Source organism: Sitodiplosis mosellana, unplaced genomic scaffold (genome assembly GCF_009176505.1).
Source record: "Sitodiplosis mosellana isolate CC-2019 unplaced genomic scaffold, AAFC_SMos_1.0 Smas_scaffold_2, whole genome shotgun sequence".
Classification (NCBI taxonomy): Eukaryota; Metazoa; Arthropoda; class Insecta; order Diptera; family Cecidomyiidae; genus Sitodiplosis; species Sitodiplosis mosellana.
In genome coordinates, this window is record NW_022595245.1 from 6210685 (window position 1) to 6229500 (window position 18816).

Genomic DNA, 18816 nt, shown 5'->3' on the forward strand with positions numbered 1-18816 from the left:
GCTCTGCGAATACTACAGAAATTACATTTATTCTCAGGCATTCAAATATATTCATCGACAGTCCATTGTAAATAGACATTAACTACTGAAAAGATACTGATCCATTTCATGTACTTCATTCCGAAATTGAAAGAATTAATGGATTTTCGTTAAATTTGGACATATTTAGTAAGTCCAGACTTATTTTAATATGAAATTTGTCGTTGTTTCAGCAACTTTCATTTTTTTTTAAATATTTAAATTTCAAAATTTTATTATCATTTCAATGAAATTCTATCTATTTCTCTTTCAATTTCGTGTGTTAATTAAATTACTTCAATAAAAAAAAACTGCGATTAATAAAATGAAATCATTTGCATTAATTTAGGTGGGCTATCGTTCAACGTTACGAGCTAGTCAGAGTATATCAGATCTGACCCATTCAGCGAACTTGGACCGGGCGCGATTGCTGAATCGTTTGCCGCAGCAAGGTAAATTAACACCGTTTTTTTTTGTTTGCATTCACATTGAATGTGTCATAAAATTGTGGCTAGCAAATTTCATTCCGTGTTGGAAAGTGTGCACTTCATCTGCGTATAAGCTAAAAATTCATTTGTCATTTATGTTTTTAATATGGAAGAAAAAAAGTTGAAAAGTGTTTGCATAGAAATAATCTGTGTGATGTGTCATCATCACTGATGACTTCAATCATTGCCCAAATTAACAAAAAAAAACATGTATTTTCTCCTTCAATAATTAATTAGGTTTTTTGTAAAATTAACTCCAATGTTTTCTCACACAAATTTTCTTTGTTCTTTTTGTCTTTTTTAATGCTGCTATCCTCATACGTATCGTAAACAAAACCAAACTAACACTAACACCAAATTAAACTTGAAAAAAAAACTCTCTCTGTAAACTAATCAAATGAAAAAACTTTGTCGTGTTGCGCACTTTGGTGTCTTACTGTCGCGTAGAAGATACTAATCCGTTTAGAAACACCAATTATAACTGTTGTCCTAGTAATTATGTACCGAATCATTACTATCATCACGGTTCGAATAGCAACTATTTGAATTGCGCTGCACCAAAATCCGTTCTAACGCACAATTGCCAAATGATTCGTCAGATTCAACGTGATTATCCACCATATCCAACGGATGTTGGCGTTTATTATACAAATGCACAAACACAACCACTACCACCACCACCTCATCCATATTACACTGCACCGTATCCAATGCAATCAACACCGCCATGTAGTTCGCCACAGCATTCAGTGCCGATTAGTAATTCGTTGCGGCCAAACGCATTAGATCTTACAGCCGAGCAGAAAAATGCGACGTCGAAAGTTAAAGGGCCAAAGCATCCGGGTATTTTGAAAAATTATAAATCATGCCCAGTGTCACCAGTGCATGAGGAAATCGATTGGACAACAATCGATGGATCACGTCAATCGAACGCTGAGAATATGAACCAGCATCGCAATGAAGTTGATCATAAACGGCATTCGATGTACAGTGAAGATGCCAAAACGATTTTGGATATGATTCACGCTGATACAGAGAAAATGATTGCCGAAATCACACAGAAATATGGTGATCTTGATGTTGATAAACCACTACCGAGCACAAATAAACCAGAGCCCACAACGAATCGCAACTCAGGTGATGTTCCAATGCAAGAAGACGAAGACGGCAGCTTCAGCTCCGATTCATTGGAAGATTGTAGCCTAGATTTAGATTATAGTGGAAAATGTCAAACGAATCCACGCACTAGAAAGTCCGTTTGTAGGAAAAAACATCGAAAAAATGAAAACATTTCAATGATGCCAACCCGATCCGTTTCCGATTACTTTATTTATGATGAATTTTATTTGAATCGCAATCGAAATGTGTCACTGTCGGATATTTTAAATGAGGATGCTGACAAACCAAAGCCAAACTACGCCTTCCTCAGTTCGCAACGCCATTCGAGTGCCAGTTTCTTTTTGGCGCCCGAACAAAAGAGTCAAGAGAGTCTGATTTCGGATGATATGAGCGGATGCGGTGTTAGCTATTGCAACAGCATGGAAAGTATTCTGTCTGATGAGTCTGAGTGTAAAAGCGTACCACTTGAGGTGTTATTTACGAAAACTAAACGCGATATTCTGTGCCGCGCTCCAAATATGTATGATTCTAGGTTTGAGGCACAACCAACCACTTCGAAGTCGTATGGCTCCAGTCCGAATAATAATGTTTTTGATTACTACATGGATCATCAGTATGGTCATGGTTTTCATGACCGAGACGAATGCAATATTGCAAATTATGACTACGATTGTTTGATGATGAGCAATAACACTTCGGCCAGAACATCGAATCGCTGTTCACCGCTGCCGCCACCACCGCCTGAATTCCAGAATATCACCAAATCCACGGGCATTCCGAATTCGTGTACATTCCCATCGTTATCGACCACCGCATACCATCCGAGGAATGATGACTTTATTCCACGCTTCGGATCGAAAAACGATCAATATTCCAATCATACCAATAGGAGTTTGAGCAAAGAATTTGCCAACGAACGACAAGTTAAGAATTCAAATCCACTGTATGGATGCGACGATGATGAAGACTTCTTCGAGCGAAAACTCGTAAAACCTGCTGTTCCAGCCAAACCAAGCAATTTGGTGGCATCCATTGAAATAATCAAACCATTGCCATCGACAAGTAACACAACATCAGATCCATCACAAGTGAAGCGTTCATGCAGTTTCGAAATTGAAATGTTCCATAATCGCGGCCGAATTTTGCAACAAAAGAGCGCCGCCAAGAAGTACGAGCAAAACTTACAGAAATTCGAAAAGGATCGGAATCGAATGCGCAATTCAAATGCACAATATGGAGGCACAATGGAAATGCCGTACGTTCCACATAAGCCACCAGTGGCGAATCGTCGTTCGGCAAGCATGAAAGCCAAAAGAGGTAGCACAAAAGTGAAAGATCGAAATAAGATCGAGGAACGTTCACCGCTTAAAAGATCCGAAAAAGAGAAGGAAAAAGAAAAGGCACGAGCAAAGCAAAGTCTAAAAGAGTTGGAGAGTCAAGAGACGAAGGAAATGGATGAGAGATCGATTGAGATTTACATCGCCGAAAAGGGTGTATGTGAAGATGATAATTTGGACAGTTTGGACCTGTATACCAAGCCGAATTTGTACAAAGAGAATTCGGTTGATTCATTGGATGAAATTGCACCGAAGAACCGTGCAAAGAAAGCTGTCATTCGATCCATTTCATTAGATCCAAAACAGTGTAGTTCGACATCGGTGGTGACGGCGGATTTTTTATCAAAAGCCGAGTACACGAAATTCCGTGACATTGAAAAGAAAATTGATGTAATCAATAAATTGGTGGAATTGGAAGAAAAGAAACTGGAGCATGAGCGTTGCGCAAAAGAGATACGAATGCGACCATTCAGTTGTAATGCCAACGAAAAGGGCTATGTGAAGAGTTTAACCGTTAATTTTGATAATTTGGCAAAATCGATAAAATTTGAACGCGAGCTATCATTACGTTTGCGAGAACGGAATGAAATTCGACGGAATCATAGTTTGCCGGATGTGTTGGAAGACACCAAATATCGATTCGATTGTGATTTTAAGAAACGCAGACAACGCTCGACTGATGACTTTCTCGATGGCTACGGAGTCGAAGGTGTGGGTCTCGAATGCCAATTTACAATTTCAATCACCCAAATTTATTGCGTTATTTTATTCCAGAAAAATAAATCACTCTTTGGTTCTCCAATTTATAACTTTTAGTTGGTTCACTTAGGATTTTGGTTGAATTTTTTTTATTAGTTATAACTAATTTACACAAACTAAATATTTAATTTCGATACAAAAAATTTAGTTCGCACATGCACATACCTTATGTTAGTCATTCGTTCAGTAGTATTTGCTTCAAAACTTCATTTTCGCTACTTTTTAAGATCATTCTATTAATCATTGCTTCAAACTCGCTTATTTTCGCCATTTATTTTTCATGAACCTTTTTTCAAATTTGCTTTCAAACTGACAAAAAAAATGTAAACTCTATTGATCGATTTGAATTTACTTTATAGGAAGTCCAAATAGCCTAATGTTACCCTCACAAAACGATGATTCTTCTTCTATTCGACGCGCTTGTTCGCTTAGTGATTTAAGTATGGGAAAAGGTAAAAACAACAAATATTTAATTCCAACAACTTAAGTTGTTAGTTTTTATTTTAAAATTTCACTGCCTTTTTCTCTTGCTGATTTTGACGGAATGAATCTAATTTAGATCTACTGACCCCATGCCATCTATTTTCCTCTGACTCAATTATATTATGATTTCAAAGCAGTTCCAAATAACTTACCTCTTTTTATTTGTTAAAAGATTGTGATTGTTTATTGTTCATTTAATCCGTAAGGATGATTACGTAATTGTCTTGCCAGTTGACCTATCTTCGCTGACATCGTACGATGATGATGATGTCAGGGTTATACGAACGTGTTTCAAGCTTTTTCCACTTTTTTACGTGTTTGTTTTCTTTTCTACCTTTTACTTTGGTTTCGCTTGTAGGTTTCAAATCTCAAAGTTCGCATTCATATAAACCGATTGCAAGCAGTCGACAGAACACAAACTCAAATCGCGTGGCAGCCAAGCGAAACAGTACATTATCTAGCAAAATGTCAACGAATGGAATGGGCACCCGAAGCGTATCGAGCGGAACGTTAAATCATGCAGTAAGTTGGAGTTTAAACTAAACTCAATGACACAGTTTCATTTCATACAATTTTTTTTTCATTTTGCAGAGTGATTCCGACCCAGAAGCTCCAGTTAGTCGTGGTGGAATCTTGCGACCAACAATCGCCTCACAGAACAGAATGAACGGTGGTAAGTGTTTTTAAAATTGTTTAAATTTAATCAAAGATAGCTCATTCTCTTTCATTCGACCCTAATTTTTTTACTTCTCACATATGACAAATGGCAAATGGCAGTCTTTTTTCCTTACCCTGACGTAGTTTTGTTGACTTCTTTTTTTTGTTGTTGTCATAAATAATTTCCAAGATATTTCATATATTAATCTTATTTTTCTATTTTCCCTCCCTTTAATCACCTTTGAAGCATCGTCAGCAAACAGCAAATACAATAGTACTAATAAGACTGCAGCCGCTATCATTAATAGAAGACGTGGACTAACTAGTAGTGGTAGTGTTAACATTTTCACATTTTTTTTTTCTTTCGTCTTCTCCTTTTTTTCTTTTTGATTTATGGGTATTCGTTTCCCTTTTTTGTTATTTATTTCTGACTTAATCACATTCATTACATCATCACTAGATTTAAATCGAGGATGTTTTTGCGAACAAACTGTATATAATTTGAATGAGCAAAAATACTCTCGGAAATGCCATTTTTTGTGGCGTTCTCATTGTTTTTTTTTTCGTTTTTGTACAGTGAGCGTTTCGAGCGGTGGTCAAGATGATTCCAGCTCAGAAGAAGCTCAAACGAATACTCACAAGATTAGCGGCAATAAGCCAGTTGTACCGCCACGACCACGTGGAATATCTGGTGTCGAATACAAACGCAACGGTGTACCCAATGTCACAACCAATGGAAAACCCAACAAAACCACTTTCAATGAAGAGGTCCCATGCAAAGATAATGATATCGCTAATGCTGACTGTGAGTGCAATGAACACATTTCTTTTCTTCTTTGTTGATTTTCTTTCGGCACAAAAAAGTATTTGGATACATGGATTGCACAGTTGCCACTGCAATTTTACTATGGACCTAGATTTAATCTCCATACGTTCGTAGTAACAAGTGCTCATGGACTTCAATCAGATTAAGAAAAAAAAACATTAACTAAAATGTCCAATTGAGAGAATAACGAATTGTATTTCAATTTTCCAGTGAGTTCTCAACTAATATCGAATATCATATCGCAATTAATGGTCACAACGAATTCCGTGATGCAATTGCACCAAAGACTCAAAACCAGTGAAGAATCATCGAATGGAACGGATAACCGGAAGCAAGATATGCTGAAGGAATTGGAAAATGCTGTGATGATGACTCAGTCGATGCTTACGAAAATTACGAATAAGTAAGTTGAATCGTAGTATTTTTTTTTTTGGAAAATTATTTAATTTTCAATATGTAATTTTCTGGTTTTTGAGGAAATTTCTAGATTAGAAAATTCTAAAGATTTTTTTTTTTAATTCAATCTACTTTTTAGACCGTCGGAACGTTCTGGTCATCATGTGACGTTTGCCAAAAATGATAGTCGAATATCGACACAACAAAATGGCGAATATACACAAATGATGGACAAATGCACGGATATTCTACAAAAAGTTCAAAAGCATGTGCAAAACAACAACATTTAAATGGAATGAACATTGAACCGTTTCAAAAAAAATTTGTTCCAGAGCCGAGAGTGAAGAATAAACACAACTATGAAAATTAATTTGTTATCGTACGACCCGAAAATGAAGAATTTAAATTAAGAAAAAGACACATATTTTCAATAGTTTATAAAATACCAACTGAATTCGAACAAAAACACAAAAAGCAACAACAATTAATAGAAATGACCAAAAAACACACACACACTGAATCTGAAGAAATATGTTTTTAATTTATTTGTTTTTTTTTTCGTTCCACGTCACAAAGTTCTCTATTTGTCCATACTCAATATTTGGCTATTTAGTATTGTTAAGTTATTAACCGTTTCAAAGCAACAACAATAGCGAAAGCAGCGACGATTTGTCTCGATAAAAAGAAAATAAAAAGTGAATAATTGTTGATTTCGAAGGAAAAGTATACAGCATTCGAATGAGTTCCCTTTATTGCGCATTCAGTCGGAATGCATTTTTTCTTGTCTTTTCAATTCAATAAGACCGTAGCGGAATTTAACTCTTAACTCTTAAACAAATCAATTAAAATAACGCAATGAATTTTTATGGCTTGTTCACACATTCAAATTATTATGTTACCAATCAAATTTTAACCCATTTTTAAAGAAAAGAAGTCAAACATCATAAGACAAATTGTGAAGTGAAGTGAACGGAAAAAAGCGAATGGCATTGCATTGCATTGAATTGAATTGCATGTGAAATATGAAACGAAATAGCAAAACACACACTGAATTCAAACGCTTAACACTAGTTTTAATGTTCAAATTCTTAGACAATTTAAATTAACTAAAAACTTTGTTGCCATTTTTCTTAAGTTTTCTGTTAAAACATGTAAATAATAAAACAAAATTCGTTTTTAGTTGATATCAAATCAAATATTATATAATCAAATTTTAGTGTAGCCCGTCATTTAGTTAGAACATTTAGTTTAATCTGTGAATTTATAATTCCCTTGTACAAAAAAAAAAAAAAAAAAAAACAAAACTTGGTAATCAAATTTATTTTTTTCTTGCTGAAACTAAAGTTCCAATGCAATATTGGTGAAAGAAAGCGATTAAAGAACGGGACAGAGGGTGGGGTAGTTCATCAATAGTTAGCCACAATTTAATCGATAGTAACACGAACTAATCATTCTAACCACTTACATCCAGACCTCCGGTCAGAACAAATCCATTTGTTGTTATTGACACTGGATGGTTAGAACATTTTGATTCGGGTTTCACAACAAAATCGTGTTGTTTTGCGCAAAACGATCGTTTTCGGACCTGCTCACGGGTCTGAATTGATTCGGCAAAAGAATATTGGTATTTTGTTGGTTAGCACACCGATGAACCTAAACAACTAATGCTTTCTAATGACTAATGTTCATTTTTCTAAATCAAAAATCAACGGGAACAGCCGTCCAACCGAAAGAGTTTCGGTTCTTTTACATTCATTAGTATTAGTTAAATTCTGTTTAGTTTGTATTTTGTAAATCAATTTGATTTTGTTTTGGTTGACAGGGTCATTTTGTGTGAGTTATATTTTTAATGAGTTACAATGAACCTGGCTTTGAATCCATGTGCAGAAAACTCGAAATTGTATTGTGTGACCGATTTCAATGGTCCCGAGAAAAAAGACAAGAGGGAATAATGGATCATTACTAATGAATGAAACTTTTTAATAAAGGTTTAGTCTAAGTTTTACGACAAGTCGAATGGAAATGAAGAAAAACAAATCGTTCACTAATATTTAGAATGCAGTCACTTCACATGCATGTGATTTACAAACGTGAGGAATTCAACAAATTAAATGATAGTCAATGAAAATTTAAAACAGAAACAACATAAAAATTTCTAATTTTCAAACGTAATTTAGCGTAAAATTGTCTTCAATTGCGATTTTTTGCGTACTTATTCAAATCATAGTTGATTAATTCGTCTGAACATAAATGAAAAGTCCTTACTAATTCTCTCTATAAATAAACCGACAGAAACAAACAGAAATTTATCCTGTATTTGTAAAATTTAGACGCGTAGACTATAGAACAATAGCTATACATATTTATCAATTATCTGATAAGTGAAACAATAAACAACCTATTTTTTTGTGAAGAAATACCAATCGAAAAGGAATTAATCCATCATACACTTATTATGGAACAAACGAATGAATGATACACACATTTTATGAATTGTCCTAAAAATGAACCGAAAATAAATTTCAATTTTTACATACAAATTTGTTGGTGCTTTTTTCTTCTTTTGATACTTGAACTTGTTCTGAATTGATTCACAACAATTGTTGAAGATTCTTCTTCAATGAAGAAAACAATATGATTCCGAATGATGTTTTATTTGGCTGACAACATGAAGGTATTTTTTTTTAAATCAATTCGATGAGGGCCTCATTGAAACTTATTTCCTCGCTGGTTCGTAAGGACGTTGTAGGTTTGTGTTGAAATATTAATTCGAAACTCATCGTTTCTCGAGGCAACCTCTATTTTTTTTTGCTTCAGAGGCCACATAATATTTTTTCGGAACACAAGAGAATTATTTCAATTATTGTATTCACGGTCGATTATTCCTTTTGACATCGTTTTCGTCCGAAGTGTTGCAACGTTTTTTCAAAGTCCTATATAATCAGCCTCGAGCATGAAATTTCATTAGAAATCTTTTCGAATATTGTGGATATCATCAGATGGTGTCAATAATTTACTTGCGTTAACTAAACATGCAATCATTTCGATAAATAGATTGAATCAAATAAAAAAACTTCTTTCAAAGTCTCGTAGTTTAGTTTCGCTGCGATTCATAATATTTACATTTTGCAATGAGATCAAGAGCGAGATTCATGCCATGGATGAGAGGAACAAAGCCGGGGAAAGTCCAGCGGAACTGATGAAGAGAGTTGTTGATATTGTTGAATTTCACGAAGAGCAAAACAGTTGAGTCAAATTGATTGTCATTTAATGTCGAATCGATTTCAAGCACTTGATCAAACTTTCTACTGAGCAATCCAAATTCTATATCGTTTCCCTTTCTCAGACTATGTTTTGATATGAACAACATCTATGCGCTCATCGATATAGTTTATTTTCTTTAGGGTCTGTCAACCATTTGCAGCGCACTTTTTATTGTTCAATTGGAATTAGTTGAGTTTTTTTTTCCGTCTTTTCATGGGCATGTGATTTTAAATAGACGCAATTTACTTTCCGTTTCAGGAACGAAATTTGGATCCACTGGAGCTGATTTAACCATTATTTCTAGCATTTTGGTAACTCTCCCTGCTTTTTCTTGTTTTTGAATTCGGACAGACGTTAATTAATCATTTCGATCAACTTAAAATAAAAGTGAATAAGTGGTAGGGCTTCAAGTTCATTTACATGCCCACGCCCATTCCCATGCCCATATTTCAATGCTTCAATTGTAGATACACTAGAAATATTATAGTTTTTCCAACTGCCTTAAAACTTCGACTCATATCCAATCGATGCCGAACTACATAGTGCACACTGCACACTCTTCCGCTGTAAAAAAGTTTTCTGTGCCACAATTCATTAAAGTAATTGGTTAAAAATAGAGACCGGATTGGCTTTTATATTAATTTTTAATCAACGGTCGGTAGTCAAACGGTAGTGTTAGAATGAATTCACTTATGAAAAATGCATCCATTCGAAATAAAACTATTTTTCTGGGGTTGTAATGAAGCGCATAAACGTGGATCTCGACAAATTATTGATATGTAAAATGTTGATGTCCATGTGAGAATGTAAACCATTCCGGTGAACACATTGAATGGACAAACAGGATCCAGCCGTCATTCGAAGTGATACGATAAATTAGTTCAACGAAGCCATTTGGATAATCGTTCTTCTCTTAAAGAAAATTCAGTTGAAATATAATAAACCAATAATTCAAAAATCAAACTCAAGAAAAATTTCTAGAATCTTACAACGGACATTCTTTCCACAAAAAACTGATTTTAGTAATTTTGGTGAAATCAGTTGAATTTTTTTCCACCGAGAATAGTTGAATAAGTGAACTTGTTAATAAGAGTTTAACAGTGAAATCAGACAGAACACCAAACTTTTGGCAAGAACATACCATGAAAATCTTTCAATTGTTTCAAAAATACTTGGCCGGTGTGGGAGTTGAGCCACTTCAGCCATTTCAAAAGAATCATTCAGTGATCATGTTCCTCAAGAGATTACTGGCTTTCACTGTCGCGATAACATGCATCATATTTTTGACTGGTTTTCTTGGACATGAAGACGAAACACTTGACGAATATGCAGATTCCTTTTTTGCGTCCTTATCTTTGACTATGTTTTCTGTAAATTTCGCAATATTCATTTGGAAAATGGATGGCCTATTCAAATTGATCGAAGACTTCGAAAACCTCATTAGACAGCGTAAGATATTGACACACAGTGATTTTATTATACCTACATTTTGTTTTTAAATGAAATTGAATATTGTTTGGCTCATTACAAATCTTGAAATAAAATCAACACAGCTTCCAATAAAAATTTCTATTTTGACAATTTTAAAGCCTTGTCTCTGTCATGTTTATTGGAAGTTTTGTATTTAACCATATTGTTTGTGAAATGATGCAGGAATGGAGAACCCAGAATCAAAGTCAGCATACGTAAAATTGAATGAAAATATCGAAAAGTGGACCGGTGTATTTCATTTCATAACTGTGAAATTGACAGTTACAGCAATGTTGATGCCGAATTTTATTATAAGCTTCTATCTTTATTTTGCGACGGATCTCAGATGCGAAGGCTTCATTTTACCTTATCAATGGTGGTATGTATTTCGGTATTTTCCTTGTAACCGACTAAAAACGTCCAATTTTGTGTACACTGTGTGAAGATGACTTGACATTTGATTTCCATCATTTTCTATTTTCATTCATTTTATTGAGGACCCCGTTTTACTGGAGAACACCAATTGGATATTTGATCATTTTTACAATTCAAGGCTCAGCGACTTATTATGCAGGTCACATAGTTGCATGTTCTATTGGTAGTTTAGTTTCGCTGTGTTTCATGATATTTACATTTTGCAATGAGATCAAGAGCGAGATTCATGCCTTGGATGAGAGGAACAAAGCCGGGGAAAGTCCAGCGGAACTGATGAAGAGAGTTGCTGATATTGTTGAATTTCATACGAAACCAAAACAGTTAAGTCGAATTGATTGTCATTTAATGTCGAATCAATTTCAATCACTTGATCAAACTTTCTACTGAGCAATCTAAATTCTATATCGTAATATTTTCAATTCGATAATGATGTGTTTCACCTTTATCAGACTTGTTTTCGATATGAACAACATCTATGCGCTCATTATTATTATTTACTTTCTTTGGAGTCTGGTAAACATTTGCAGCACATTTTTGGTGGTTCAAATGAAATTAGTTGAGTATTTTCTCTATTTTTCCATGGGCATGTGGTGGCAAAAATTCATTTACTTTCTATTTCAGGAACAAAATGTTGTTCCACTCGAGCTAATCAAACCATTATATCAAGCATTTTGGTCATTCTCGTTGCTTTTTCTTATTTGTGAATTCGGACAAAGGCTAACCAATCTCTTCGATCAACTGAACGACGCCATCTATGACTGTGACTGGGCCGCATTCCCTAGAGACATACAAAAGATATTGCCGCTAATCATCCAGAATACTCAACGGCCAGTTGTTCTTCAGACATTTGAAAATGCGTCGTGCAATCGTGAATCGTTTAAACAAGTGAGTCTCCTTTCTGAAAATGTGAATTTTCTTTCAATTTGTATTGATGTAAGTTGTATGTGTATACAGGTGGCCAACAGAGGATTTTCATATTTTATGATGTTTCGCAAATCTCGATAAATTATCAATGTCTTTGGCAACTGGAGAGTTTGATTCGTTCTAAATAAACTGTTAAGATTTTATCATAAGATTCTTTATATTGAATTAACTGATTTTTTGCCAGTGATGTAACAACGTTCACGAAGAATGAATCACAAATGAAGGAAATTCATCAGTGAACAATAATTTATAAATGTTATTAGCACCAATGGCTATTCATGATTGGTTTTAGCTCTTTTCACAGCATTTTATTCGCTATATGAATGGGATATATGGATCTTAATGACATATACTAGTATTATTCTATACCAAATATGTTCACAATTCACATGCAATTACTTAATTAAGAATTATGTCCATTGACCAGTCAATATTTGCTCAGAAATAGAAAAGAAATCAGGAATTTATTGAAAAAATGGTTTCATCAAAATTTCGATATTTGTTTGATAATAATTAACGTTATTGTAACGTGTCTGTGTAACCAAAAAGCATATCTAAGCTACTTTTTGAAGGAAACGGGCTAGTCAAATATGATGATTGTTATGGCTTTTTAATCTTTTGTGTCGAAATATATTACTTTTCCGCAAACATAGTTTGTTGAGGAACAGTATTGCACACACAGAAATGAGTAGTTTGGAGCAAAAATGTAATACAGAAAAGTTGCGCGGAAAAATAGAGAGCGGATATAGTAAACTATAGTGAACTGTATAGCTATCTCTTTTCATTTGACATTTTTCCGCGCAACTTTTCTGTATTACATTTTCGATCCAAACTACTCAAATAATGTTAAACGAATCTTAGTATTAGTGATTCTTTTTCTTGAATCTATACCATAGTTCTTTTACCACTGCATAGAATTTTTTTCGTTGAAAAAAAACTTTGGTTGTGTTGGTATGAAATTTGACTTTGACAGAATTTTTTGCAAGAAAAAAATGTGTGGCTAAAAAACTTGGCTATGAATCCAAGTGCACACACATAAAAGTAAATTGTTCAAGTTTTACGATAAGTCGAATGGAAATTAAGAAAAGGGATCGTTCACTAATATATATTAGGAATGCAGTCACTTCACATGCATTATTATGAATTGTCCTAAAAAAGATTCAAAATAAATTTCAATTTCTACATACAAATTGGTTGGTGTTTTTACTTTACCTACTTGAACTTGAGCTGAATTGATTCACAACAATTGTTAAAGATTCTTTTCCAATGTAGAAAACAACATTTATATTCTCGAACGACGTTCCATTTTCATGACAACATAAAGGTAATTTTTCAGGGGGCAGAACAATACCAGAGTAATTCGAAGTAATTCCTTGTTCGTCAAAGTAATTGTCTTGATTTGTTCTGACGTTTTTGCATCATCACATTTATTGAAATGATCACCGCTTTGTCGCAATGAGAGTTTAATATCAAATTCTTCTGTAGTTTTGATTGATTTATTTCATCTAATCACTTGAACACAGAAACGTCAGAATGCTTCAGGAGAATTATTGCGGCGAACGAGGAATTATTTTGAATTACTTCTGTAATTTTCGACTACTGCTCTCCCCCTTATAATTTTTTAAAAAGTTATTTCGATGAAGACCTCATTAAAACTTATTTCTACACTAAAATGCATTTGTAACCACCGCTCGTTGGACATTGTAGGTTTGTGTTGAAATATTAATTTAAAACACAAAATAAGATGAGCTCGATTCGGCGAATTGAATGGCATCTGATGGAGTTTGTTTTTTATGAAAAATGTTCGTAAATGTATACGGTTTAGACAATTTTTATGAAGGATCGTGTTCAGTGGATGAAGGTTGATGTAATTATTCAACCAGTTCACATTTTATGTCCACATCTAGGTTGACTGGCATTGGTACAGTTCTTTTGGAGTTTTTAGTACACGAACGGTGGGTTGGATCGCTTGTACCACCGACCGAACAATTCTTTTGGTGATTGAGATCTGGAAACAAATCAGAGTTGGAGTCAAAGTCTAAATCATAAAATCGAATGAATAAATCAAAGCACAAAAAACAAGCAACTCAAACATATACACACTTTGTCCATTCATCGTTTGAGAATCATTCGGCTTGCGTTTAAGGCCACTTTCATCCGTTGTTTCATTTGCATCGTCCTCCTGTCTTTGTTTATGAATATTTGCGATGTGCCGGTCTCGATTTTTCTTTGACGCAAGCATTTTGTTGCATATTGGACACGCGCGATTTTTGAAATCAGCCAATTCCGATGCTGGTACCGAAGCTGATACTGCCCTTTGAGCTCCAACAACTGCTCCTTCAATTATGGATTTCAAAAACGAATCAAAACCATCCGGATTTTCAATTGTCATACTGAAATGTGAGGATTCTCGTGACGACGCCATTCTAATTCATTGAGCCCTGTGGAAAAATAATAATTTTTACACATAATTTTGTTGAAATTGTAATACACTATTTTCTTTTTCAATTCAAAAGCCATTTCAGTTGAGTAAAAATATGCCTTGCCTTTTGAAATGTGGATTTACGAAAAACATTCATTGGCTTGGAATCACTTTCTGCAAAATGGCCCTTTTCGTTTGGTGAAAATCACTATCTGGGACGAGTTAATGTGCGGCAACTTCAACTTTGATCTGAATAGTGTTTGCTATCAAGAAAAATATTTAATGGTAGGTTTCTTTGTTTGTATTCGTTTCATTTTGTCCAGGGAAATGAACGATTCAAACCGCACTGGCTATCGTTGTAGCGAGTAAAACGTTCTCCGATGCAAACTTTAACGATTGATTCAATATAAAAGACTCAGCTTCAACCTTATTGCCGATCGTTTTTCATTGTGTGAGTGCCAAATCGGTTTGCTACTATTTTGCACACCAATGCGAAACTGTGGAACTCTTTTCTACGTGGGGAAATGGCACAGAGTGTATGAAATTTGGGTATTTGTATTGGTGACCCTTCGTTATAGATCGAACGAATTGCACACAATCGAAGGAGTGACTACCATTGAATCAATCGTTGAAGTTTGCATTGGAGAACGTTTTACTCGCTACAACGATAGCCAGTGCGGTTTGAATCGTTCATTTCCCTGGACAAAATGAAACGAATACAAACAAAGAAACCTACCATTAAATATTTTTCTTGATAGCAAACACTATTCAGATCAAAGTTGAAGTTGCCGCACATTAACTCGTCCCAGATAGTGATTTTCACCAAACGAAAAGGGCCATTTTGCAGAAAGTGATTCCAAGCCAATGAATGTTTTTCGTAAATCCACATTTCAAAAGGCAAGGCATATTTTTACTCAACTGAAATGGCTTTTGAATTGAAAAAGAAAATAGTGTATTACAATTTCAACAAAATTATATGTAAAAATTATTATTTTTCCACAGGGCTCAATGAATTAGAATGGCGTCGTCACGAGAATCCTCACATTTCAGTATGACAATTGAAAATCCGGATGGTTTTGATTCGTTTTTGAAATCCATAATTGAAGGAGCAGTTGTTGGAGCTCAAAGGGCAGTATCAGCTTCGGTACCAGCATCGGAATTGGCTGATTTTAAAAATCGCGCGTGTCCAATATGCAACAAAATGTTTGCGTCAAAGAAAAATCGAGACCGGCACATCGCAAATATTCATAAACAAAGACAGGAGGACGATGCAAATGAAACAACGGTTGAAAATGGCCAAAATCGCAAGCTGAATGATTCTCAAACGATGAATGGACAAAGTGTGTATATGTTTGAGTTGCTTGTTTTTGTGCTTTGATTTATTCATTCAATTTTATGATTTAGGATTTGACTCCAACTCTGATTTGTTTCCAGATCTCAATCACCAAAAGGATTGTTCGGTCGGTGGTACAAGCGATCCAACCCGCCGTTCGTGTACTAAAAACTCCAAAAGAACTGTACCAATGCCGGTCAACCTAGATGTGGACATAAAATGTGAACTGGTTGAATAGATTACATCAACATTCATTCACTGAATGAATTCCTTGATAAAAATTTTCTAAACCGTATACATCGACGAACATTTTTCATAAAATACAAACTCCATCAGATGCTACTCAGTTCGACGAATTGAGCTTAGCTAATTGTGTGTCTTAAAATTCCTGTCATTAATAAAGAAAATATTTTTTTAACGCAAATTGTTTGGTCTTTTTTTCTTTTTCTTATTTTGATACTTGAATTTATTCTGTATGAATTGTTGAAGAAAACAACATTTATGATTTCGAACGCCATTTTATTTTGAAGACAAGATGAAGGTATAACTTTTTAGGTTAATTTTATAAAGAAAACTCCACATTGAAACTTTTTTCTTCGCGCATAACCATCATTTTGAAGGACGTTGTAAATCTTTTTTTTTCAATCGCAAGAAATCACAATATTTCGCATTTTGTTTATTTTTCTAATCAAATGAAGATTCACGAAATGATTTATTAACCAAATTTAAATAGTGAATCCAAAAGAGTTATTCCATAAGAGTGTTACCTACCTTGAATTTTACTGCTTAAGAAGCTGCCATTTAATTGTAATTTGAAGAAAAGTTTGAACGGAAACACAACAATTTATCTGCTGATTAGTAAACGTTATGCAGAATTTTATTGAAGTTGAACTGATAGTTTTTTCATGACATTTTGAGTTATCATTATGTTTTTCTAATATTTGAATGGCTATTTGAAAATGGAAACAATTTGCCTCTAACTATTGAAAATACCTTTTGGTATGTTTGTATTTTATTTGAATGGTTATGAAATCGCACTTCAGACAGATAAGCCTTCATACAGTTATCGGTCTAAAAATCCGGCTCACGTTTGATGGACACTCTTACATCTGACTGGAGTCCTGGAAATGGTACGGAGCGAGTTATGGTATTGCGAAATTCTGGCAATGATCGAATCGCGAGACCATTCCTTTCTACTGGCACCGATAACGAACGACTTGATTCCGAATATGTTGATGCATTGTGTAATTCTGGGAGGCAAATCCTTCCTTCCGGTGCCGATGCCAAATGATTTGATTCCGAATCTGTTGTGGACTTGCGTAATACTGGCGATGATCGATTCGCGACCCTTTCCACTGGAGCCGATACCAAACGATCTGATTCCGAATCTGTCGTGTCAGAGCCCAAACCATCGTCCGATTCTAATTCCACAAAAACAGTTCTGGTAGAACGTTTTGGTCGTTTTGAGTTCGGTTCTTTTGCTAAATCAAATGAAAAGAAATGAATTAGTTAAAGATGAGAAAAAATCCTTCAAACTAGATGCAAACCTTGATCGTTGTTTGTGAACATGTTCAACATTTCATTCACTATGGGCTCACGTTCCGCGCCTCGTTTTGTTTGCTTTGTCGGCTTCTGGCGATTTTTATTTGCAGGCTTGCTTCCACCGCCGTGCATTCGTTCAATGTGCTTGTCGCGATTGGCTTCTGATGCCAACTTTTTCTTGCATATTGGGCAAGTTTGATTGTCCTCGGGCTGTTCTTCACGGAAAATTGATTTCCAAAACGTTTTTACTTCATCTAGATCGTCAGTATTTAAATTGACTGCGACATTGTATTTCGGCAAATTTGCTGCCATTCTTCCTTGTTGTTTCGACTGAAAGACAAAAAATATTTTTCGAGGGTTATTATTTAATCAATCATTTTAGTTTGAAATTTAATAATTTAATAACCGTTTTGTAAATATATTGAATTTTTCAGACGTTTCAACTGGTTTTTTGTATGCACTATCATTGGAATTTAAATCAAATTCCACTGAGTGGGCTAAAGTTCAATTATTTTATCTGGTTAAGTCAGACAAAGTGAATAACTTTTCAATGATTGAAAATCCAATCGTAGTAGTACGAAAATACAAGGGCAAATTACTATTAAATGTATTTAAATTTGCACGATATATGGAAGCCTACTCATCGGTTTCCACCTCTTTTTCTATTGTAAAATTCATTTGATGAAATGCTATGTGGTTTCTAATCTTCCTAAAGTGAAATTTTTTCAGTTTGAAAATGTTTCAAATTAGAAAAAATCAAAATTCGCATTGCATTTCGTTATAAGAAAGAAATGAAAATCCCGACATTTTCAGGCTTTATTACTGTGCCAATTTTTGGAATGAGAATTACCAAACAATTCACTGTCTCTGAATCACCACCGCGAACGAACGAAACGACTGTTACCAATCACTATCAAACACTATCTGAAACAATCCAATGGCTTGGTCACTTTGATGGTGCGAATATTATTATTTTTTTGTTTGTGTTTGTGAAGTTGTGTTTACCACAATACATATAACCAGATTTACTGAAATGATATTCAAACTTTGTGTATTTTCTTTTTAAAAGAATTACGTTCATCTCTAATGCACATGCAATCCTATTCAGATTAATCGTGCAAAGTATTTCGGTTCTCAGCTCAAGAAACAAAGGTCCCAATTCATCGCTCGTAATGTGTCTAATTTATTGTTTGATGTAAATAAACAGTTCGCATTGCAGACATTTTTTATATCGAACATAGCATCTTTGCTATGCAGCGACAAACACATTTTTAGAATCTTGAGTTTCATGTTACAGTCTGTAACTTACAGAGTATCGCCATGGTTCGTATACATGAGAGTGA

At 34.5% G+C, this 18816-nt stretch overlaps 4 protein-coding genes across 30 annotated transcripts in view; 2 read left to right on the plus strand and 2 right to left on the minus strand.

Annotated features, from left to right (window-relative positions):
• LOC129565152 (mitogen-activated protein kinase-binding protein 1) overlaps positions 1-7400 on the plus strand; it is a 37182-nt gene extending 29782 nt beyond the window's left edge. For 8 of the 27 annotated variants that reach the window (XM_055439700.1, XM_055439692.1, XM_055439706.1 and 5 more), the window contains 7 exons: positions 368-470; positions 4081-4173; positions 4563-4726; positions 4796-4877; positions 5439-5666; positions 5898-6090; positions 6223-7400. In XM_055439700.1, coding sequence (XP_055295675.1) covers positions 368-470; positions 4081-4173; positions 4563-4726; positions 4796-4877; positions 5439-5666; positions 5898-6090; positions 6223-6373 — 1014 coding nt within the window. In that variant the 3' untranslated portion in view covers positions 6374-7400. Of the gene's footprint in view, positions 1-367; positions 471-953; positions 3674-4080; positions 4174-4562; positions 4727-4795; positions 4878-5108; positions 5193-5438; positions 5667-5897; positions 6091-6222 lie in introns of those variants that run through there. The other 19 variants (XR_008687575.1, XR_008687579.1, XR_008687578.1 and 16 more) reach the window with 4 other exon arrangements.
• Positions 7401-13901: 6501 nt separating this feature from the next.
• LOC129565168 (uncharacterized) lies at positions 13902-14606 on the minus strand. The gene is made up of 2 exons (XM_055439731.1): positions 14280-14606; positions 13902-14184 (listed from the first exon to the last, which is right to left on the minus strand). The coding sequence occupies exons 1-2, from the start codon at positions 14599-14601 to the stop codon at positions 14048-14050; spliced, it is 459 nt and encodes a 152-aa protein (XP_055295706.1). The 5' UTR covers positions 14602-14606; the 3' UTR covers positions 13902-14047.
• A 1005-nt stretch (positions 14607-15611) lies between these two features.
• LOC129564961 (uncharacterized) lies at positions 15612-16169 on the plus strand. The gene is made up of 2 exons (XM_055439215.1): positions 15612-15938; positions 16033-16169. Exons 1-2 carry the CDS (start codon positions 15617-15619, stop codon positions 16167-16169), a joined length of 459 nt encoding a protein of 152 aa, XP_055295190.1. The 5' UTR covers positions 15612-15616.
• A 650-nt stretch (positions 16170-16819) lies between these two features.
• Positions 16820-18465, minus strand: LOC129565163 (uncharacterized). Its single transcript, XM_055439724.1, has 3 exons — positions 18324-18465; positions 17479-17803; positions 16820-17412 (listed from the first exon to the last, which is right to left on the minus strand). Exons 2-3 carry the CDS (start codon positions 17783-17785, stop codon positions 17003-17005), a joined length of 717 nt encoding a protein of 238 aa, XP_055295699.1. The 5' UTR covers positions 17786-17803; positions 18324-18465; the 3' UTR covers positions 16820-17002.
• Between the last annotated feature and the right edge of the window lie 351 nt (positions 18466-18816).

Bases quoted from the DNA above. Each gene is read 5' to 3' on its own strand.
- LOC129565168 (XM_055439731.1), bottom strand. From the start codon at position 14,601: ATGGCGTCGTCACGAGAATCCTCACATTTCAGTATGACAATTGAAAAT. The intron at 14,185-14,279 runs GTGTGTATATGT...ATTTGTTTCCAG, and splicing joins TCAAACGATGAATGGACAAA to ATCTCAATCACCAAAAGAAT.
- LOC129564961 (XM_055439215.1), top strand. From the start codon at position 15,617: ATGGCGTCGTCACGAGAATCCTCACATTTCAGTATGACAATTGAAAAT. The intron at 15,939-16,032 runs GTGTGTATATGT...ATTTGTTTCCAG, and splicing joins TCAAACGATGAATGGACAAA to ATCTCAATCACCAAAAGGAT.
- LOC129565163 (XM_055439724.1), bottom strand. From the start codon at position 17,785: ATGGCAGCAAATTTGCCGAAATACAATGTCGCAGTCAATTTAAATACT. The intron at 17,413-17,478 runs GTTTGCATCTAG...CATTTGATTTAG, and splicing joins GTTCACAAACAACGATCAAG to CAAAAGAACCGAACTCAAAA.